The sequence below is a fragment of the Lissotriton vulgaris genome, chromosome 4_1, assembly GCF_964263255.1.
Source record: "Lissotriton vulgaris chromosome 4_1, aLisVul1.2, whole genome shotgun sequence".
In the NCBI taxonomy this organism is placed as follows: Eukaryota; Metazoa; Chordata; class Amphibia; order Caudata; family Salamandridae; genus Lissotriton; species Lissotriton vulgaris.
Genome location: NC_141691.1, coordinates 2,143,854,628 through 2,143,879,037, shown reverse-complemented (window position 1 = coordinate 2,143,879,037; position 24,410 = coordinate 2,143,854,628). Strand labels below are relative to the sequence as shown.

The window sequence follows — 24,410 nt, the reverse complement described above, 5'->3', positions numbered from 1 at the left end:
AAAGGACGACAGACTGCCGATATCAAACTGAGCTCTCCATAGGCACCTCAGACACTGAAGGCTCCATCTGTCCAGACTTCAGCAGCAGAACTTGTCTATTCAAGGACGAACCAGGGGTGATCACGAAGGGGAAAGGACCCATGTTGACTGCGGAGTCCAACCAGCGGCTAGTCACGAGAAACATCTCACACTTTAAGGAACTGTCACGGGGCACCTCCAGAACCCTGATGAGTGAAATGGACACTCTCAGTTCAGATGAACTGCATCCTGATGATCGTGAAAGCACCGCTCCGGTCATTGAGACACTGAGTACTAATAGTCCGAGAGTCAGGTCGCCACGACCTCATTGCGACATAAGTCCACCCAAGAGACTGATCGTAGAGATGGACTGAGAAGTCAGTATGTTTTTTTGTTTTGTTACAAAGGGGGGAGATGTTGTGAAGTCAGCACACTAGTAGTTGGGAGTGGGCGGAGCTAGGGGGCCAGAGGAAGAGGATGAGCGGACACAGGAAAGGGTCAGTTAGAGTAGGGACAGAGTATGAGCAAGATGTACAGAATAAAGCTCCAAGTTATACAGCAGTAAGTGTTTGTATTTATTGTAGCAGGATGCTACAGATGGGACAGAATTTCGAAGGTAATTAATATAGATGTTGTTAATATCGATGTTAGTAATATCGATGTTACTAATATTAATGTCAGTAATAACGATGTTACTAATATCGATTTTTATATGATTTTTAGGTATATTATTAAGTATTTAATATGTATCTTTTAAAAAAATGTAATTTTAGTAAATTTTGTATTTTAGTACCGTAGCGGGTTGTGAGTTCATAGGGGAATAGGGTGGGAAGTATTTTATGTTAATTATACTAAATTAATTATTAATTTTTAGGCATGAAAAATTAATTTAAATAATCGGTAATTTATTTGTATTAATTGCAATTAATTGATTCATTGATAATTATGTTCTGTGGTGGGTTATGGGTTTATAGGGAAATAGGGTGGGAAGTAATTTAAATGTAATTAAGTAATCATTTATTTTAATAAATTCTTTTGTAAATTATATTGTTATTCAATTATTAATTGGTAATTAATTATATTAATTGGTATTTATTAATTATTTATTTTTACTTAATTATATGTTGCTAGTTATGTTTTTAATAATTATGTATTTGTAAATAGTTTATATTTATTTAGTAATGCATTTTTCGTATATTTTAAAATATTCGTTTATTTATAATTATGTTATTTTTAACTTCTATGCTTTCCAACTCTTTCCCTACTGTTGCACTCTTTGGAGTTAGGATAGTAATTTTTACCCCTACGCTATCCAACGCTTTCCCTACTGTTGCACTCTCTGGAGTTGGAATAGTAAATTTTACCCCTACGCTATCCAACACTTTCCCTACTGTTGCACTCTCTGGAGTGGGAAGAGTAATGTTTACCCCTAAGCTATACAACACTTCCCCTACTGTTGCACTCTCTGGAGTTGGAATAATAATTGTTACCCCTACGCTATCCAACACTTTCCCTACTTTTGCACTCTCTGGAGTAGGAATAGTAAATTTTACCCCTATGCTATCCAACACTTTCCCTAGTGTTGCACTCTCTGGAGTGGGAATATTAATCTTTACCCCATAGCTATCCAACACTTTCCCTACTGTTGCCCTCTCTGGAGTGGGAATAGTAATTGTTACCCTTTATGCTATCCAACATTTTCCCTACTGTTGCACTCTCTGGAGTTGGAATACTATTTTTTACCCCTACGCTATCCAACACTTTCCCTACTGTTGCACTCTCTGGAGTTGGAATAGTACATTTTATTCTACGCTATTCAATACTTTCCCTACTGTTGCAATCTCTGGAGTGGGAATAGTAATGCTTACCCCTACGCTATCCAACACTTTCCCTAGTGTTGCACTCTCTGGAGTGGGAATAGTAATTTTTACCCCTAAGCTGTCCAACACTTTCCCTACTGTTACCCTCTCTGGAGTGGGAATATGATTTTTTACCCTTTATACTATCCAACACTTTCCCTACTGTTGCACTCTCTGGAGTTGGAACAGTAATGTTTACTCCTACACTATCCAACACTGTGTGAATCATAATTTTTGCCCCTACGCTTTCCAACATTTACTTACTTTTTAAAATGTTTTTTTACATTTTTATTGATTTGTATTAATATTTTTATTTTATTTGTATACATTTATATGTAATTTATAATCTTTTCTACGTTATGAACATTATTTTTAAAAGTTATTAATAAGTAAGTATATATTATGTATTATATATATATTATTAATTAATTTTCTCATTAAATTATGTATATTATTTATTAATGTTAAATACTATGACATATTTTAACTATGTTTATTACATTTATAAGTATTCATTTATTTATATTACTTTTTTTTATAAAAAAAACAATATTTTTTAGTTACAATATTTTTTTCTTAGATATTTTTGTACTTACCTTTGACATTTGTTATCAGATCAAGTTCTTAGATACACTAACTGGCATCTTCTAATATCAATATTTGCTGGCAGTTTCATGTTATATCCCTGAAACCTAAAGGAATGTCTTAATAAGAAGATAAGAGAGTACCTTAGATTGAGGTCAATGTCTGGTATCATCATCAATTGGAATACATTTTCAAATGTTCCTATTTATGGAGGGGTGACCCTCTGCCGCTTACCAAATCCCTCATTCAACAGTCTAACCTGTACTGGCAAACACCGCAGGATCAATTGAAAAAGCACCATTTCACTGTGGGGGAGTCCCTTGATTTCCGCTTCAAAGATATCTCAGACTAAAATAAAAATCATAGTGATTCACATCTACCTTTCCTGAACCTAAATCACAGCTTCAAGGAGGTCGCTTCTTATTCTAAATTTCGCTTTCCCACATCAAACACCAACTTTAATTGGGCTTGCTTCTGCGGTGGGATAGGTGATGTAAAAGGTCATGCTTTCCTACATGGCATTTAACTAACCAAGCATTGTATGCCCCAATGCTGTTACACAAAATCCGGAAATCAACCTTTCAGATGGCCTCAAGTAAATATTCATAAGATAGCAAAATTCAGCAATATCTTTTCAAAGATAAAGATCATTTGAATTTTGTAAAATTCTAAAGAAAATAAGGATGAACTGCACAATGTGTGCTTTGTGATATATGAGCAACAAACTTAAAACTTAAAGTGATGAGAGCCTCTAAATATTAGATATATTTAATCTACAACACTTTGTCCGAAGCAGCTTATCACACTGTTCTGCCAAATATTGCGGCACTGGTTTACTCAGCTTATAACTGTAAAGTATCTGTCCAATGTATGTAGCAGATATCTACAGCAACCTATGATTACACTTATGTAATAGATTTTTGATCTCATCTGGAGAAGGGAAGGGAATACAATCTGCCAGGAAATGGATGATTTCCTGCATGGACCTCTAGCTGCCAAGCCAATTTAGGGTACTGCAAATGGCTGATATTCCACCACATGAAGTACTCCATCTGCTCAATCCATAGCGTAATTGTTGAGGAAATTATATTAAAAGTAGTTTGCTTAATAATTGCCTGCTGTGGGTGATGGATCTCCCTCTATGTCTGTTAGAGTCATTACAGTGGCAGTCTGCCGCACAAACGGAGTGGACATTGACTTAAGGATTAGCATAGTCTACTTCAACCAGCACAGTAGGCAGAGCAGACATGCAGTCATTGGTAGTGCACTCCTACTTGAAAAGGTGCCGCATTACCGCGCTGCGGTTTGTAAGCGCTGCATATTTTTAACATCATTAGTTGCAGTATTTTGCGCGTTTTCTATTCGTTTTTATTTGTCTTTGTATTTTAACTGTGCACTGTTTGGGCGCTCCCCCCCTCATACCTGCATTTAATTTCTGGAATACTCACCACCGTTTTGGTGGGCCCGGGTTCTGTGGGTGGTCCGGGGATCGTCTGGTGATCGGCGACCTGCGCCATCTTGGCTTGGGACCAGGCTTTTTCGGCGGGCGCCATCTTGGAGCGTCCATGCGCTCCTCCCTCCATTCCGGCGCCTATTTAAGGCACTTTTAGACAGCGGTCAGCCTTGAAAAGGTGCCGCATTACCGCGCTGCGGTTTGTAAGCGCTGCATATTTTTAACCTCATTAGTTGCAGTATTTTGCGCGTTTTCTATTCGTTTTTATTTGTCTTTGTATTTTAACTGTGCACTGTTTGGGCGCTCCCCCCCCTCATACCTGCATTTAATTTCTGGAACACTCACCACCGTTTTGGTGGGCCCGGGTTCTGTGGGTGGTCCGGGGATCGTCTGGTGATCGGCGACCAGCGCCATCTTGGCTTGGGACCAGGCTTTTTCGGCGGGCGCCATCTTGGAGCGTCCATGCGCTCCTCCCTCCATTCTGGCGCCTATTTAAGGCACTTTTAGACAGCGGTCAGCCTTGAAAAGGTGCCGCATTACCGCGCTGCGGGTTGTAAGCGCTGCATATTTTTAACCTCATTAGTTGCAGTATTTTGCGCGTTTTCTATTCGTTTTTATTTGTCTTTGTATTTTAACTGTGCACTGTTTGGGCGCTCCCCCCCCTCATACCTGCATTTAATTTCTGGAATACTCACCACCGTTTTGGTGGGCCCAGGTTCTGTGGGTGGTCCGAGGATCGTCTGGTGATCGGCGACCAGCGCCATCTTGGCTTGGGACCAGGCTTTTTCGGCGGGCGCCATCTTGGAGCGTCCATGCGCTCCTCCCTCCATTCCGGCGCCTATTTAAAGTCGCTCTCTCCCGCGCAGCGGGAACGCGCAGCTAGGACGCCTTCGCTTGCCGGAGTCTTGCCAGAGTCTTGCCAGAGTCTTGCCAGAGTCTTGCCAGAGTCCTGCCAGTCTGCACCCGTCAGCGTCCCGGAGGCGTTCGGGGCGACAGGGGGGCTCGGATACCCAGCATGTGTCCTTTTGGATCACTCGTGCAGCGTTATACTTCTGTGGAGCTTCGCGCTCTCTCCACTGCTGTCAGTGGCTGCTGCATTGTCTTTCCGGGCCGTCACCATGGTAAGTCCATCTGCCCTGGTTGCGGCTGGCGCCCCACCCGAGCTCTGCCATTTTCCTCTGGCAGCAACAACGCCAGTGTGGAACATCTCTGCATGCTACTAAACACCAGATCGGCGTGCAGACATGCACAAGACATCTTTGAGCTTCTTGACACGGCTAAACCACTGTGTCTTATGCTTACCGAGACATGGTGGGGAGAACTTTCGAACCCAGACGTGGCCATGGCAATCCCGCCTGATTATAACATCTACAGGAAGGACAGAGCTAAGGGAAGGGGCGGTGGAGTGGCACTGGTGGTGAAGAAAGGCACGGCTTGTTCTATCTTGCCAGTGGAGGACATTCGTGGCTCGGAGTCCCTTGCTTTCTCTATCGCTTTGGCTCCGCATCAATCAGTCAAGGGATTATTGGTCTATAGACCGCCCGGTCCACCCGGAACGTTCTTTGAAGACCTTGACTCCATTTTATTGGGACTGGCCCTGAAAGCAGAACACTGCATCGTAGCCGGGGATTTCAACTTTCGGATGGATGATCCATCTGACGCGGCCACTATTAAAATCTCAGAGGCCATGGCACCGCTGGGATTGCTCCCCTATCTGCAGGAGCCGACGCATGACAAGGGGCACACTCTCGACCAGGTTTTCTCGACATCTCCCCTTGAGGCACTAGAGATTATTCCGGTACTATGGTCAGACCATTTGCTCGCTAAATTTTCAATCAAAGGCACAGTTAAATCGGCTGTTGCCGCCCCACAGCAGCATGGTCGAACCCATAGGGCTTACCATCGAGTGACCCCTGAGATGCTGGTTCAGGCTGCCCTGGATCATCCCTGCCCCCTCTCGGGCGACCTGTCGAAGGATCTGGAGTCCTTGCTGGCGTGGCTCTCAGACAGGCTTAACGATCTTGCCCCGGAACTGGCCCCCCGTCTTACTCCAAAACGGGTTTCTGCCCCCTGGTTCACCGCTGCACTGTCGGCTAAGCGGCAGCAGTGCAAGGTGGCCGAAAGAGCTTGGCGGGTGAAATATGACCCGGAGGCTAAGCTGACTTATAAGAGTGCGGTTAAAGACTATCACCGGGACATTCGCCTGGGCAAGAAGGCCTACCTGGCAGGGAGGATAGAAGCTGCCTCCAACTCCTGCAAGGAGATTTTCTCTATAGTTAGAGAATTTATATCTCCACGGTCTAACATCTCTGAGGAGAGGCCCTCTGATTCCTGGGCCTCTGATCTGGCTAGTTTTTTTACTAGCAAGATCCAACTCATACAGGATTCTTTTCCATCGGCTGTACCCGCGGGGCTGACTAATTCTGAGGCCAACCGATCGCCCCCGGCCTTGCCAGGTTTGACGCTGGGCGTGTTCCCACCTATATCTGCGCCCGCCTCTTTAGCACTTATGGGCAACTTGAAATCGGGTTCGCCCTTGGACCCGTGCCCTGCTAAAATTCTGGCGAAATTGGCCGAGGTGATTAATTCGCTGGCTAACCCGCTATTGAATCTCTCGCTGAGCCAGGGAGTGGTTCCGCAGGCTTGGAAGCAGGCAATGGTCATCCCGCTGCTCAAGAAGCCTGGTCTGGATCCAAAGGCCCCAGTCAACTACCGGCCTATCTCCCTGTTGCCTGCTCTCACGAAAATTGTAGAAAAGCACGTGCAGACGGTGCTGTCCAATTTTCTAGAGACGAATGAGATTCTGCATGCCACCCACTCGGGCTTTCGCCCAAATCTCAGCACGGAGACTGCGCTCCTCGAGGTCTCAGAAACCATTAAAGGGGTTCTGGACACTGGAGGTAAAGCCATGCTGGTGATGCTGGATTTGTCGGCGGCCTTCGACACCGTCCCCCATGATGGCCTGCTCACAAGACTCAGTGAGATTGGACTACGGGGGACGGTGCTCAGCTGGTTTTCGTCCTTTCTAGCCGGCCGCCGGCAAACGGTCTGAGCCTCGCCAGATTCCGCCGTGATGCCGCCTCTGGGAGTGGGGGTCCCCCAGGGCTCTATCTTGAGTCCGACCCTCTTTAATATCTTCATGACCCCTTTTGCGGCATTGGCGGAGTCGTTTGGGGCCCGGATCGTATCCTATGCAGACGACACCCAGCTCCTCTTCTCGTGCAAGAGAGGAGGAGACTTTGATGGGGAGAGTATCCGGGATTGCCTTGGGGCTGTGTTCCAATGGTTCCAACTGAACAGCCTCAAGTGCAATTCCGATAAGTCCGAGGTACTCTTCTTTGGGTGTGACATGGAGCCAGACTGGCAGGCATGGTGGCCTACTGGTATGTTCCCCCCCACTTGTTCATCCCAAATGGCTAAGAACTTGGGGTTCAAGATGGACAAGGGGTTGACTATGAAGTCCCAGATCCTGGGGTTGTCGGGCACCTGCTTCGGCCTCCTTAGGATGCTGCGGAGATTTCTTCCCCTCTTGTAGGAGGAGCACAGGAAGCTGACTGTGCAGGCCCTGATAGGCTCTAGGTTAGATTATTCAAACGTTCTGTACCTTGGTCTGCCAGAGTACCTGCTACAGCGGCTCCAAGTTGTGCAGAATGCGGCGGCGAGAGCGATTTTTGGCCTGAACAGACGTGCTAGTGCAGCGGGCTTACTGCAGACCCTGCATTGGCTCCCAATCCGCAAGCGGATTGCTTTTAAGGCTTTGACCTTGACATACAAGGCCCTTCATGCGACGGGAGCTAAGTACCTCCAAAAGAGACTTGCCTTCTACCGGCCGGCTCGTTCTCTGAGGTCAGAATCCCTGTTTTTAGCGACTGTCCCACGAGTGAAGAGAGCGCGCCTGGGAGGTCGCTCCTTTGGACTACTGGCGCAACAGCTTTGGAATTCTCTGCCTCTTATACTTCGGGGAGCTATCAGCTTACTAGTTTTTAGAAAAGGCCTCAAAACCTGGATGTTCACCCAGTAGGCCTTTTCCTTGTTCTGTTCTTTTTTATCTGTGATATTTTCTCTTTTAATGTGTTATGTTAGCAGACCGCAGCCCTCATTTTTAAAAAGCGCCGGGACACTCTTTTTGAGTAGCCGTGCGCTCTACAAGAGCCAGTATAACATAACATAACATAACATAACATACTTGGTGAGTGCACAACAAGTGTTCACACTTCGACATGGACTTTCCATTAGCGATGAAAACCTACTGGGAGAGGTGGCCATTTGTAGATTTTCTAATAATGTTTCTTAGTCCATAGTGCTAACATCTGCTCAGGTGGTAAAACAACCACTGCTGCAGCCACACCTCTACACTTGATGGAGATTCCAACTCTGTCTTGGCAGAGAAGGAAAATGTACCACAATTGTGGATTAATAGTCTGTACTGAATCACTGAATCATGCCCCCATATCTACAGTAGGATTTCATATAATATAAATACAAACTAATGGATTTTGATAGACAATCTGCAGTTGATTTCAGAAACTGTGATTGCAAAATGTATGTATTTAAGTAAAAGTTATCACATGTGTTTTCCACAGACAAATGTGCCATAGATCCAGAATCAAGAAACAATTGTGGCTGTGAGGGAATCACCAAAGAGCAGTGCAATGAAAAAGGATGCTGCTACGATGACAGTAAACCGGAAACATTCTGGTGCTTCAATCCTCTCCAAATGAACGGTAAGGTGCTGAGAAGGAGGACCACTGCGTTTTCAATTTACGGTTTGTTGTAAAACAGTTGAAGCAACATTGAAATTTCAAATTATTAACTAGAGTTGGGCAGGCAAATCCCCCTCTGTCTGGAGTACATGCCAAATCCAGATACAAATCTACTGACTCAATGGCCTCCACCATACTCTCTATGTGCTACAGGAAAGTTTGACTTTGAATTTCTCGGAGTTGGTATCACCTCCATGGCCAGCCGCACAAAGGAAGTGGACTTTCACTTTAGGATTAGTACAATCAACTTCCCCCATCATGTTAGGCAGAGTAGACATGCAGTTATTGGCAGTGTACTCCTACTCTGTGTGTCCATCACAAGTGTCCGCAGTTTGAGATGGAATTTCCACTAGGGAAGAAAAGCCACTGGCAAAAGAGGGCATTTGTGGAGTTTTCATTGAAATGACTTTGTCCACGGGAGTTACATCTGCCTAGGTGGAGAAACAGCTACTGATGCAGCAACAACTCTCTATTTGATGAATATTCCAACCCTGTTTTGGGAGAGAATGAAAATCGACAACAATGGTGGCTCAATTGCCTGTTGCTTAAACTCTGAATTATGCCCAATATCTACAATAGTGTTATGTATAACCCGTTGACCGTGGTGCAAAATTCGCCCGTGGTGCGGGCATTTTAATCAGTGGGGGGGGTTTGGACAGCCCCTGGATGTCCCCCGCTTACGCAAACCATCATGTGGGATGGACCCCGGCCATCCTCAGCATTGAACGGCTAAACATAAATACAACCTGGTGGATTTTGATGAACAATCTGCAGTTTCATTTGCGAACCTGTGATTGCAAGATGTATTTATTTTAAGTATAAGTTATCAAGAATATTTTCCACAGACAAATGTGCGATTGAACCAACATCAAGAGTTGATTGTGGCTATGGAGGAATAAACAAAGAGCAGTGTAATGAAAAAGGCTGCTGCTTTGAGCACAGCAAACCAGAAACCATCTGGTGTTTCAGCCCTCTCCAGCCGATTGGTAAGGTGCTAAGAAGATGGACGTCTGAGTACTCAATTTCCAGTTTGTTGTAAAAGAGTTGAGTCTATATTGAAATATCTAATTTTTGACTGGAGTTGGACAGTGAAGTCCCCCTATTTCTGAAGTACATGCCTAATCCACATAAAAAACTACTTACACAATGGCCTCAACCATACTATTTATGTTCTTGAGGAAAGTTCGACGTTCAGGACCTCTGAGTTGGTATCACCTCTGTGTGCTGTTGCAAAAAGGAAGTGGACTTTCACTTAAGTATTAGTACCATCAACTTCACTCAGCATGTTAGGCAGAGTAGACATGCAGTCAATGGAAGTGTACTCCCACTTAAGGGGGAATATCAAGTGTCCTCACTTTTAGCCACAAATTCCACAGGCAGATGAGGGCATTTGTGGATTTTCTGTTGAAACGTCTTTGTCCATGGTGCGCACACCTGCTTAGATGTTATGTTATGTTATGTTATGTTATTAACTTTTTGTATAGCGCGCAGATGCCGCAGCCAAGAGGCGTCCCGGCGCTTTTGGAGATAGAAGACATAACACAACATTGATGACCAAGCACAGTGCTATACAGCAGAGAATAAATGGGTTTTTAATTGTTTCCTGAACTGAAACAAGTCGTGTATGGAACGAAGTGAAGCAGGCAAAGAGTTCCATAGAGTAGCCGCCATCACCGAAAAAGAGCGTCCACCCATTCTGGACTTTTTAAAACGAGGAACAATGGCCAAATTAGACCCTGCTGACCGAAGAGCTCTTACGGGGACATAGTGGAGGATGGTCTGGGAGAGAATGGGGGGGGAGGCCAAGTTGAGAATTTTAAAAGTGAGGCACAAAGCCTTGAACTTAATTCTTTGGCCAACTGGGAGCCAGTGAAGGTCACGGATAGTACTACGAGCTGAAACAAATTTGGGGAGGCCGACCAGCATCCTAGCCGCCGAATTTTGTACCCGCTGAAGACGGGCAAGCTCAGCTTGGTTAACACCCAGAAACAGAGAACTGGCATAGTCCAATCTGGTCAACACCAGAGCTTGGACTATGATCTGCCTGGTGTCCGCGTCAAAAAATTTAAAAATAGGCCGTAGGCTTTGTAGAGCGCCAAAGCAGGTTCCTGCAACACGTTTAGTGTGGGGGATAAAAGACAATTGATTGTCGAGCCAGACGCCCAAATTTCTGACTTCGGTTACAGGAGTAGGAACAGGACCCAATTCAGAAGGCCACCATTGGTCTCCCCAGAGCTCGCAGTCTCTACCGAAGAGAATAACCTCCGTCTTGGTGGCATTAAGTTGTAGGCGATTGTTCGCCATCCAGCCGGTGACCGCTTTGAGGGCTGCCTGAAAGGTGGAGGCGTTCATATTAGCATCGCCATTGAGTGACACCGCCAATTGTGTGTCATCGGCGTATGACACTATTGTAAGCCCAAAGCTAGCGGCTACCTGCGCCAGCGGAGCAACATACAAGTTAAAAAGGGTGGGGCTGAGGGCCGAGCCCTGAGGCACTCCCTGCAGAATGGGGCGAGGGGCGGAGATATAGGGAGGAGTAGAAACTTTAAAGGTTCGACCCGTAAGAAATGATCGAAACCATTCAAGCGCCTGTTCTCCGACTCCTGCCTCAGCGAGGCGATATAAAAGGATGTGGTGGGAGACCGTGTCAAACGCGGCACTTAGATCCAATAGGATCAGTGCCGCCGTCTGACCTTGGTCAAGTATAATCCTGATGTGTTCCACCACCGCCAAAATAGCAGTCTCGGTACTATGACCGGCTCGAAACCCATTCTGGGAGTTATCCAGTATGTTAGCTTCTTGCAGGTGAAGGGATAAGATCTTATTAGCGTGAGCTTCAGCTATTTTAGCCATCCAAGGGAGGAGGGAAATAGGACGGTAGTGCTCCGATTTGGAAGGGTCAAGAGACGCTTTCTTTAAGATTGGCAAAATAGTGGCCCGCTTCCAAGCAGTGGGAACACTACCAGTTCTGAAGGAAAGATTTATTAGGTTCTGCATCGCCGGATAACAGCAATCTGCGAACTCACGAAATTGCATGGGTCTCATCGGGTCCTCCGGAGAACCTGATTTAACTTTAACCGTCAGATTTAGGAACTCCTCTTGAGTGGGACCTGGAATGACTAATAAGGGTCTAGAAACCGGAGGGGCACTGGTAGTTTCACTGACAAAAGGCGTGGTAAACGACCTATATATGGCTTCCACTTTTTCGACGAAAAATGAGGCCAGATCTTCACAATGCGTCATAGAAGCAGTGAACGTGGAGGCGGTTCTTTTGTTAGTGAGATCCTTACATAACCTGAAAATGGTTTTAGTAGGATTCATACTGCTTTTTATTTCTTGTGAGTAAAAAGCAGCCCTGGCTGAACATATGGCCTTATGATACATCCTGATGCAAGATCTATAGGTTGCTTTAAGATCATTGTCATAGTTTCTACGCCAGGCGCGTTCTGCTTTTTTACAGGATACCTTCAGTGCCCGAAGGGATTCGTCATACCAGGGACTGGGGGAGCCGGATTTAGCTTTGCTCCACCTAGCTGGTATGAGGGAATCCAAAGAATGCTCTAGCCACTTGCAAAAGTCGTCATAGCCCCGGGAAACTTCCTCAGGAGGTAGAGGATGGTGCTGCAGCAGCAGATGGTGAAAGTGCTCTACATTCAGGTTTCTCCAAGGACGCTTAAGAGTCTTAGGCAAGTTGTTATTGGCTAAGGGAATGTCAATGGCAATATGAGTTTCGATCAGGTGGTGGTCCGTCCAGGCCATAGGCTTGGGCTGGAGCACTTTAATATTAGAGGAGATGTTTGTCAAAAAAGGATCCAGCAGGTGTCCGCCAATATGAGTCGGGGATTCAACCAGTTGAACTAGATGAAATGCCTCAAGGTCAGAAAGCAGGCTTTGGACTGGGTTGGAAAGTGGTGCTTCCATATGGAGGTTCAGATCACCAACAACCGTAAAATTGTTGGTTTTCAAAACTAACGAAGAGACCACATCCGGAAGGCTGACACGAAAGGGTCCATCCGGACCTGGGGGCCTATAGATTAATAGTCCCGCAAAGGTGAATTGGGGACTTACAGTGATATTAAAGTGCGCACTCTCACAACCGGCAATATTAGTGGGAGACCAGGCGCACGAATAGCAGGTTTTTAAAGCGACTGCAATGCCACCACCTCTACCATTACGATGGGATGAGTGTAGGGTATAGCCAACTGGGAGGGCTAAGTTAATCACAGCCATAGAGTTGTCATGAAGCCACGTTTCAGTGAAGAAAAAGATGTCAGGATTTTCATCATTAATCAAAGAATATATTTCTTGCGAGTGGCAGGCCAGTGACCTCACATTCAATAAAAAAATTTTAAGAGGCGAAATGACATCAGGGCCCCGTGTGGGTCCGGTGATGTGAGCTCTAGGGGGTTTCGGTAGCAAACGCAGGATGGGTTGTGGAGCCGGGAGACAAAAGGAACAGATAGGGCACTGATAAGGACCGCTGAGAGGATCCAAGGTGCCATGGCGGCAACCACTTACCCCTAGGCGCAAAGCGCGAATATCTGCCGAAGATAGCATCCTGAGGTAGATAGGGCCCTGCCAGGCCCTGCCTAGCGCGGACGAGCGCAGACGGGCAGGACTCTGGCTGGACTCAGGCGCGATGAGAGGCGCACCGCTGCGCGTCACCGCTGCGCGACCCGAAAGGGGCTAAAGTAGGCTCACAAGGGCGAGATCTCGCGAGATTGCGCGAGAGTGCCCCAGCCCAAAGCAAGATGGCGCTCGAACTCGTCCCCGGTACCCCGTGATCCCGGACCTGCCAAAGGCAGTGTGGATGGTCCCCAGGGGGGTTTTATGGTGCAAGGAAGAGGCCAAGGAAACAGTGCAGTTAAAAACAAGGTAGAAATAAAGTAAATTAAATAAAATGAAAAACGGGAATTTTAAAATACTAAGATCAGGCAGAAAGCGCTGCTAGCGCTAGCGAGGTCCAATAGCAATAGTCACCTTCTCCAGGCTGACCTGCCGTCTCTCGCTGCCTCAAGTAGGCTCACAAGGGCGAGATCTCGCGAGATTGCGCGAGAGTGCCCCAGCCCAAAGCAAGATGGCGCTCGAACTCGTCCCCGGTACCCCGTGATCCCGGACCTGCCAAAGGCAGTGTGGATGGTCCCCAGGGGGGTTTTATGGTGCAAGGAAGAGGCCAAGGAAACGGTGCAGTTAAAAACAAGGTAGAAATAAAGTAAATTAAATAAAATGAAAAACGGGAATTTTAAAATACTAAGATCAGGCAGAAAGCGCTGCTAGCGCTAGCGAGGTCCAATAGCAATAGTCACCTTCTCTAGATGGAGAAACAGCAACTGCTGCAGCCACAACTGATGTGTTTATCACTACTTTATGCATTGTGAAACAAAAATATGAATGTAAATATGCCCAGGAAAGGCATACAATGGGTGTGTCCTTCTAAGTTCCAGAGCTCTTGGATTCGGCCACATTTTTATGATATTCATATAAATACACTAACAAACAAAGTACATAATATTTTTCTTGTAAATCTGGAAAGGTCCCGTTGTCCTGAAGAATATTGTGTGTAGCATGACAGTCTGCCTGTAATAAGGTCCCTGGAGTACTATTGTGCATATCACAATAGTGCATTTGACTTTGAAATCTGCAGAATGTGGATCTAGGGGTCCTGCTGGCTAATCACTTAACCCTCAAGTCTCAGATCTCAGCGGTGGTCAAAAAGAATTGCTGTATCCTTCGAATACTGAGGATATTTATTAAATTGCTTCCCTGTTCAAAGACTAATCAATCGCATACCCAGATATACGCTACCTGCCTAATGCAAACAAAGCAAACACAAGGTGATGATGAACGGAGTGCTGAAACTTTTCACACACTCACCCCCAGGCACAGATCTGCGTTGAATCCATCATCATTCTATAGCTCACTTCACCACCTCAGTTCAGACCCAACTATATGCAAATCAGTCTTGACCCTGTGCATCATAGGAACAATCCAGCCCAAACTGCAAAGCCAGATCTTCCTTGAACCGGAAGCAAGCATTCTGGGACTGGTTTCTGGGTAACACCCTTCATCAGCCAGGCTAGCTTGAATCCAGAGGCAAAGTGAGCAAGGGACCCACGTCTGGGCATACACTGCCAACTTAGGGTGCACAAAGCAAAGACAAAGAGACGATGGACGAAGCGCTGAAACTTTTCAGTTGCTCAACCCCAGTCACAGATCTGGGTTTAATCCATCATCATTCTTTAGCTCACTTTGCCACCTCAGTTCACACCCAGCTATATGCAAATCAATCTTGACCATGTGCCTCATGGGAAGAGTCCAGCCCGATCTGCCATGTCAGGTTTTCCCTGAACCAGAAACAAGCATCCTGGGACCCGTTTCTGGGTATCACCCTTCACCAGCCAGGTTAGCTTGAATCCAGTCGCAAAGTGAGCAAGGGACCCATGTCTGGGCATATCCTGCTAACGTAGGATGAACAAAGCAAACATAAGGCATTCTGTCCATCTATTCTTCTTTGTACATTTGTTCACCCTAGTGGGACGGGTATGCCCAGACGTGGGTCCTGGGCTCAATCTGCCACTGGAATCAAGCTATCCTGGCTGATGAGGGGTGAAAACTTAAGTTTAACTTAAATTTGTCTTAAATTTAATTTAAGACAAAATCCTAACTTAAGACAAAATCCTAATGCAAGACAAAATCCTATTTTAGGACAAAATCCTAACTTAAGACAAAATCATAATTTAGGACAAAATCCTAACCTAAGACAAAATCTTAACTTAAGACAAAATCCTTATGTAGGACAAAATCCCAATTTAAGAAAAAATCCTAATTTAAGACTGCTAAATGCCTTCTGTGAATACCAAAACTATTAAGTTTAGAATTTTGTCGTAAGTTAGTTCTGTGAATCGGCCCTATTGTTTTGCATTCTGTACATCACTTGTTCTTTTTGCACAAGATAGTGCAAGCCATTGAAATGTGTGGCTCAGTAAATTCATTGAATGGGCTTCCAGGACCTGGTTTGACTCAAGGGCAACTGAAGCCTTTGGTAAATCTGTAACAAAGTTCTGCAAACGGAGCCCTTGGAATTTCCTGTTATTTCTGCTTCAAAATCAACTTGACTAGAACAACAATCATAGTAATTCACATCTTCCTTTGCTGAACTTAGACTACAGATTCAAGAAGGTAGATTGTCCTGCTAAACTTTGAATTACCCAATCAAATTTCAACTGTAATTGTACATTGGGGCTGCTGTGTGTTAGTATGCTAAACGTTCCATGCTTTTCTATATATGCCGTTTAACTAACCAAGCATTGTATGCTACATTGATGTAACACAAAACCCCCAAAACAACTTTGTCAGATGACCTCATGTAAATATTCATAAGAACTTGAGCAATACATTTAGAAAGAGAAAGATAGTTTGAGTTTGGAAAAATCTTAATGAAAATTAGGATTCAATAAAACATCTGTGCAATGTGGGAATGTGGAATATGAATGTAAAGTAATGAGTGCAACTGAATCTGATATATAATTAAAACACTATACATTCCCTGAAACTGTCCATCTCACTTTTCTGCCAATTATTGTGGCACTGGTTTGCTCAGGATATAACTGTAAAGTATGTGTCCAATGTAAGGAGTACTTTTCAGCAGATTTCTAAACCAATGTATGATTCTACTTATGTCATAGACTTTTGGAATTCTTTGGAGAAGGGAAGTCAATGAAACCTGCCAGGGAATGGTTGATTACCTTCATGGACCTCTAGCTGCATAGTCAATTTGTGGTGCTGCGGGTAGCTGATATTCCACCACATAAAATACTCCAGCTGCTTCACACATTGTGTCATTGTTGAGTAAACAATGCTAAAACGAGTTGTATAATAGTTGCCTGATCTGAGTGATGGATATCCCAGTATGTCTGTTGGAGTCATTACTGCGGCAGTCTGCTGCACAAAGGAAGTGAATGTTCACTTAAGGATGAATATAATCTCCTTCACCCAGCACGTCAGGCAGAGTAGACATGCAGTCATTGGCAGTGCACTCCCACTTACAGGTGCATCTTAAGTGTCCACTTTTTATATGGATTTTCCATTGAGGTGTCTTTGTCCATGGTGCTTACATCTGCTTAGGTGAACAAACAACTACTGATGCGGGACAACTCTATCTATGATAGAGATTCCAACTATGTCTTGGCAGAGAAGGAAAATGCACCACAATGGTGGATCAATTGTCTGTTACTTAATCTCTGAATCATGTTAACAGATCCACAATAAAGTATGACTTCATGGATTTTGTTAGACAATCTGCAGTTCTCATATTCATCATTAACTTTATTTCGTTCTTGTAGATCCAAAAAGTAAGCAGCACAATTAAATAAAAGTAGATGCAATTTTACTTGTGAAGCTGTGATTGCAAAATGTATTTTGCTAAGTAAAAGTTATCAAACTTGTTTTCTAGAAACAAATGTGTCATTGAACCAAAATGAAGAGCCAATTGCTGCTATGAGGGAATCACCAAAGAGCAGTGCAATGAAAAAGGATGCTGCTATGAACGGTAAGGTGCTAAGAAGAAGGAAGTCTGTGTTCTCAATTTCCGTTTTGTTGTAAAATAGTTGGGGCTATATCAACTTACTGACTAGAGTTGGACAGTGAATTCCCCTATTTCTGGATTACAGAACAAATACAATTCAGAAACTACTTACACAAAGGCCTGCAAACAGTTAAAGACTCTTCTCAGACCAATGAAAGTTTATCAGTTGCATTCTATTTACTAATATATTAGGGATTGAATAATTCAATTATGTACTCAGCCTTAGCCCATGGCACATGTCATACAGAAAAACAAGAAATTCACCACATTTTAAATGAGTATTCTAGCTTCCAAACTCCAAATATGGCCCTCACCTGTTCAGTACTGTGTTCTGCAGTTAGCAAACCCAATCAATTGGTCAATTTTACAGATGTTATTCCCAGTGATAAGAAATGGCAGGAGTGTGATATGAAACACTAAATAAAAGTGTATTTATAATTAAGATAGCCTGGAAATAAGTTTTTGAGTCTAAGATATATGGCTGGATTACATTTTACATACCAAATTACTTTTCAAAAATAGTTAGTTACTGATGTGTTCATGGGTGTTTTTGAATTGTTAATTGAACATTAATAGAAATACACTCATGAAAGGTATAAAACTGGTGAATCCTTCTAATTTCCTCTGCTGCTGGATCCGGCCACATTTTTATGCTAATCACATTACATACACTAACATCAAAACACCTACTTTGTATAGTTAATGGTTTCCTTGAAAATCTGAAAAGGTGATCCAGATCTTCTCTATGGACTACCCATTGTCCTGAAGAAAATTGAGTGCAGTATGACAGTCTGTCCCAAATGAAGTCCCTAGAGTACTATTATGCATATCACAATAGTGCGTTTGACTTTGAATTCTGCAGAATGTGGATCTAGGGGTCAGTTAACCCTCAAGTCTCAGATCTCAGCGGTGGTCAAAAAGACTTGCCGTATCCTTCGAATACTGAGGAAATTTATTAAACTGCTTCCCTAATCAAAGACTAATCAATCGCGTGCCCAGATATACGCTACCTGCCTAATGCAAACAAAGCAAACACAAGGTGATGATGAAAGGAGTGCTGACACTTTTAAGACACTCACCCCCAGTCACAGATCTGTGTTGAATCCATCATCATTCTTTAGCTCACTTCACCACCTCAGTTCAGACCCAGCTATATGCAAATCAGTCTTGACCCTGTGCCTCATGGGAACAATCCAGCCCAAACTGCCAAGCCAGGTCTTCCTTGAATCCGAAGCAAGCCTTCTGGGACCGGTTTCTGGGTACCACCCTTCATCAGCCAGGCTAGCTTGAATCCAGAGGCAAAGTGAGCAAGGGACCCATGTCTGGGCATACCCTGCTAACGTAAGGCGAACAAAGCAAACATAAGGCATTCTGTCCATCTATTCTTCTTTGTACATTTGTTCACACAAGTGGGACGGGTATGCCCAGACATGGCTGCTGGGCTCAATCTGCCACTGGAATCAAGTTATCCTGCCTGATAAGGGGTGAAAACTTAACTTTTACTTAAATTTGTCTTAAATTTAATTGAAGACAAAATCCTAACTTAAAACAAAATCCTAATTTAAGACAAAATCCTATTTTAGGACAAAATCCTAACTTAAGACAAAATCCTAATTTAGGACAAAATCCTAACCTAAGACAAAATCCTAATTTAGGACAAAATCCTAACCTAAGACAAAATCCTAAATTAAGACAAAATCCTAATTTAGGACAAAATCCCAATTTAAGACAAAATCCTAATTTAAGACTGCTAAATGCCTTCTGTGAATACCAAAATTATTAAGTTTAGAATTTTGTCGTAAGTTAGTTCTGTGAATCGTCCCCATTTTTCTGCATTCTGTGCATCACTTGTTCTTTTTGCACAAGATAGTGCAAGCCATTGAAATGTGTGGCTCAGTAAATTCATTGTATGGGCTTCCAGGACCTGGTTTGACTCAAGGGCAACAGAAGCCTTTGGTAAATCTGTCACAAAGTTCTGCAAACGGAGCCCTTGGAATTTCATGTTATTTCTGCTTCAAAATCAACTCGAATAGAACAAAAATCATAGTAATTCACATCTTCCTTTGCTGAACTTAGACCACAGATTCAAATGTAAATGTAAATGTAAATGTGTAAATGTGCTGGACTTGTAAAGCGCACAGCTGCCCGTAAGCGTCCCGGCGCTTGCTTAGGGAACCCGTCCTGGTATTCCCCTGTGAGAAACCACGGCAGGGTGTCCACAAGGTGAAAGCCAGGCATCCCGCCGCGAGGGGCCATAGTGGAGATTAAGCAAGCTATTGCCCAGAGTCGCAGAGTGTGACCCCGTGAGTTGAGTAGGCACCAGAGAGAGAATTGTTGAGTCCGTGGATTTTTGAGCCCGAGACCCGCCGAGGCGGGGAATCAAACCCTGGTCCACGGTCGATCTCAGCTTCCGGGTCTGCCGCCTCTAACCACTGAGCCACGCTTCTCCACTAAGAAGAAGGTAGATTGTCCTGCTAAACTTTGAATTACCCTATCAAATTTCAACTGTAATTGTACATTGGGGCTGCTGTGTGTTAGTATGCTAAACATTCCATGCTTTTCTATATATGCCGTTTAACTAACCAAGCATTGTATGCTACATTGATGTAACACAAAACCCCCAAAACAACTTTGTCAGATGACCTCATGTAAATATTCATAAGAACTTGAGCAATACATTTAGAAAGAGAAAGATAGTTTGAGTTTGGAAAAATCTTAATGGAAATTAGGATTCAATAAAACATCTGTGCAATGTGGGAATGTGGAATATGAATGTAAAGTAATGAGTGCAACTGAATCTGATATATAATTAAAACACTATACATTCCCTGAAACTGTCCATCTCACTTTTCTGCCAATTATTGTGGCACTGGTTTGCTCAGGATATAACTGTAAAGTATGTGTCCATTGTAAGGAGTACTTTTCAGCAGATTTCTAAACCAATATATGATTGCACTTATGGCATAGACTTTTGGAATTCTTTGGAGAAGGGAAGTCAATGAAACCTGCCAGGGAATGGTTGATTTCTTGCATGGACCTCTAGCTGCATAGTCAATTTGTGGTGCTGCGGTTGGCTGATATTCCACCACATAAAATACTCCAGCTGCTTCACACATTGTGTCATTGTTGAGTAAACAATGCTAAAACAAGTTGTATAATAGTTGCCTGATCTGAGTGATGGATATCCCAGTATGTCTGTTTGAGTCATTACTGCGGCAGTCTGCTGCACAAAGGAAGTGAATGTTCACTTAAGGATGAATATAATCTCCTTCACCCAGCACGTCAGGCAGAGTAGACATGCAGTCATTGGCAGTGCACTCCCACTTACAGGTGCATCTGAAGTGTCCACTTTTTATATGGATTTTCCATTGAGGTGTCTTTGTCCATGGTGCTTACATCTACTTAGGTGAACAAACAACTACTGATGCGGGACAACTCTATCTATGATAGAGATTCCAACTATGTCTTGGCAGAGAAGGAAAATGCACCTCAATGGTGGATCAATTGTCTGTTACTTAATCTCTGAATCATGTTAACAGATCCACAATAAAGTATGACTTCATGGATTTTGTTAGACAATCTGCAGTTCTCATATTCATCGTTAACTTTATTTCGTTCTTGTAGATTCAAAAAGTAAGCAGCACAATTTAATAAAAGTAGATGCAATTTTACTTGTGAAGCTGTGATTGCAAAATGTATTTTGCTAAGTAAAAGTTATCAAACTTGTTTTCCAGAAACAAATGTGTCATTGAACCAAAATGAAGAGCCAATTGCTGCTATGAGGGAATCACCAAAGAGCAGTGCAATGAAAAAGGATGCTGCTATGAATGGTAAGGTGCTAAGAAGAAGGAAGTCTGGGTTCTCAATTTCCGTTTTGTTGTAAAATAGTTGGGGCTATATCAACTTACTGACTAGAGTTGGACAGTGAATTCCCCTATTTCTGGATTACAGAACAAATCCAATTCAGAAACTACTTACACAAAGGCCTGCAAACAGCTAAAGACTCTTCTCAGACCAATGAAAGTTTATCAGTTGCATTCTATTTACTAATATATTAGGGATTGAATAATTCAATTATGTACTCAGCCTTAGCCTATGGCACATGTCATATAGAAAAACAAGAAATTCACCACATTTTAAATTAGTATTCTAGCTGCCAAACTCCAAAAATGGCCCTCACCTGTTCAGTACTGTGTTCTGCAGTTAGCAAACCCAATCAATTGGTCAATTTTACAGATGTGATTCCCAGTGATAAGAAATGGCAGGAGTGTGATATGAAACACTAAATAAAAGTGTATTTATAATTAAGATAGCCTGGAAATAAGTTTTTGAGTCTAAGATATATGGGTAAATTACATTTTACATACCAAATTACTTTTCAAAAATAGTTAGTTACTGATGTGTTCATGGCTGTTTTTGAATTGTTAATTAAACATATTAATAGAAATACATTCATGAAAGGTATAAAACTGGTGGGTCCTTCTAATGTCCTCTGCTGCTGGATCCTGCCACATTTTTATGCTAATCACATTACATACACTAACATCAAAACACCTACTTTGTATAGTTAATGGTTTCCTTGAAAATCTGAAAAGGTGATCCAGATCTTCTCTATGGAATACCCATTGTCCTGAAGAAAATTGTGTGCAGTATGACAGTCTGTCCCAAATGAAGTCCCTGGAGTACTATTATGCATATCACAATAGTGCGTTTGACTTTGAATTCTGCAGAATGTGGATCTAGGGGTCAGTTAACCCTCAAGTCTCAGATCTCAGCGGTGGTCAAAAAGACTTGCCGTATCCTTTGAATACTGAGGAAATGTATTAAACTGCTTCCCTAATCCAAGACTAATCAATCGCGTGCCCAGATATACGCTACCTGCCTAATGCAAACAAAGCAAACACAAGGTGACGAACGGAGTGCTGAAACTTTTAAGACACTCACCCCCAGTCACAGATCTGCGTTGAATCCATCATCATTCTTTAGCTCTCTTCACCACCTCAGTTCAGACCCAGCTATATGCAAATCAGTCTTGATCCTTTGCCTCATGGGAACATTCCAGCCCAAACTGCCAAGCCAGGTCTTCCTTGAATCGGAAGCAAGCATTCTGGGACCGGTTTCTGGGTACCACCCTTCATCAGCCAGGCTAGCTTGAAACCAGAGGCAAAGTGAGCAAGGGACCCATGTCTGGTCATAACCTGCTAACGTAGGGCGAACAAAGCAAACATAAGGCATTCTGTCCATCTATTCTTCTTTGTACATTTGTTCACCCTAGTGGGACGGGTACGCCCAGACATGGGTGCTGGGCTCAATCTGCCACTGGAATCAAGCTATCCTGCCTGATGAGGGGTGAAAACTTAACTTTAACTTAAATGTGTCTTAAATTTAATTTAAGACAAAATCCTAACTTAAGACAAAATCCTAATTTAAGACAAAATCCTATTTTAGGACAAAATCCTAACTTAAGACAAAATCCTAATTTAGGACAAAATCCTAACCTAAGACAAAATCCTAACTTAAGACAAAAAATCTAATTTAGGACAAAATCCCAATTTAAGACAAAATCCTAATTTAAGACTGCTAAATGCCTTCTGTGAATACCAAAAGTATTAAGTTTAGAATTTTGTCGTAAGTTAGTTCTGTGAATTGGCCCCATTGTTCTGCATTCTGTGCATCACTTGTTCTTTTTGCACAAGATAGTGCAAGCCATTGAAATGTGTGGCTCAGTAAATTAATTGTATGGGCTTCCAGGACCTGGTTTGACTCAAGGGCAACAGAAGCATTTGGTAAATCTGTAACAAAATTCTGCAAACAGAGCACTTGGAATTTCCTGTTATTTCTGCTTCAAAAGCAACTTGACTAGAACAACAATCATAGTAATTCACATCTTCCTTTGCTGAACTTAGACTACAGATTCAAGAAGGTAGATTGTCCTGCTAAACTTTGAATTACCCTATCAAATTTCAGCTGTAATTGTACATTGGGGCTGCTGTGTGTTAGTATGCTAAACATTCCGTGCTTTTCTATATATGCCGTTTAACTAACCAAGTATTGTATGCTACATTGATGTAACACAAAACCCCCAAACGACTTTGTCAGATGACCTCATGTAAATATTCGTAAGATTTTGAGCAATACATTTAGAAAGAGAAAGATAGTTTGAGTTTGGAAAAATCTTAATGAAAATTAGGATTCAATAAAACATCTGTGCAATGTGGGAATGTGGAATATGAATGTAAAGTAATGAGTGCAACTGAATCTGATATATAATTAAAACACTATACATTCCCTGAAACTGTCCATCTCACTTTTCTGCCAATTATTGTGGCACTGGTTTGCTCAGGATATAACTGTAAAGTATGTGTCCATTGTAAGGAGTACTTTTCAGCAGATTTCTAAACCAATGTATGATTGTACTTATGTCATAGACTTTTGGAATTCTTTGGAGAAGGGAAGTCAATGAAACCTGCCAGGGAATGGTTGATTACCTTCATGGACCTCTAGCTGCGTAGTCAATTTGTGGTGCTGCAGTTTGCTGATATTCTGCCACAAAAAATATTTCAGCTGCTTCACACATGGTGTCATTGTTGAGTAAATGATGCTAAAACGAGTTGTATAATAGTTCCCTGATCTGAGTGATGGATATCCCAGTATGTCTGTTGGCGTCATTACTGTGGCAGTCTGCTGCACAAAGGAAGTGAATGTTCACTTAAGGATTAATATAATCTCCTTCACCCAGCAGGTCAGGCAGAGTAGACATGCAGTCATTGGCAGTGCACTCCCACTTACAGGTGCATCTTAAGTGTCCACTTTTTATATGGAAATTTCCATTGAGGTGTCTTTGTCCATGGTGCTTACATCTGCTTAGGTGAACAAACAACTACTGATGCGGGACAACTCTATCTATGATAGAGATTCCCACTCTGTCTTGGCAGAGAAGGAAAATGCACCACAATGGTGGATCAATTGTCTGTTACTTAATCTCTGAATCATGTTAACAGATCCACAATAAAGTATGACTTCATGGATTTTGTTAGACAATCTGCAGTTCTCATATTCATCATTAACTTTATTTCGTTCTTGTAGATCCAAAAAGTAAGCAGCACAATTTAATAAAAGTAGATGCAATTTTACTTATGAAGCTGTGA

At 43.0% G+C, this 24,410-nt stretch overlaps 1 protein-coding gene across 1 annotated transcript in view; it reads left to right on the top strand.

Annotated features, from left to right (window-relative positions):
* Positions 1 to 24,410, top strand: part of LOC147725264 (uncharacterized) — a 533,626-nt gene that overhangs the window by 439,586 nt on the left and 69,630 nt on the right. Inside the window, exons 16-22 of the mRNA XM_086918228.1 lie at positions 8,499 to 8,639; positions 9,524 to 9,664; positions 17,021 to 17,029; positions 17,131 to 17,226; positions 20,887 to 20,895; positions 20,997 to 21,092; positions 24,349 to 24,357. Coding sequence (XP_086774354.1) covers positions 8,499 to 8,639; positions 9,524 to 9,664; positions 17,021 to 17,029; positions 17,131 to 17,226; positions 20,887 to 20,895; positions 20,997 to 21,092; positions 24,349 to 24,357 — 501 coding nt within the window. The remainder of the gene's footprint in view (positions 1 to 8,498; positions 8,640 to 9,523; positions 9,665 to 17,020; positions 17,030 to 17,130; positions 17,227 to 20,886; positions 20,896 to 20,996; positions 21,093 to 24,348; positions 24,358 to 24,410) is intronic.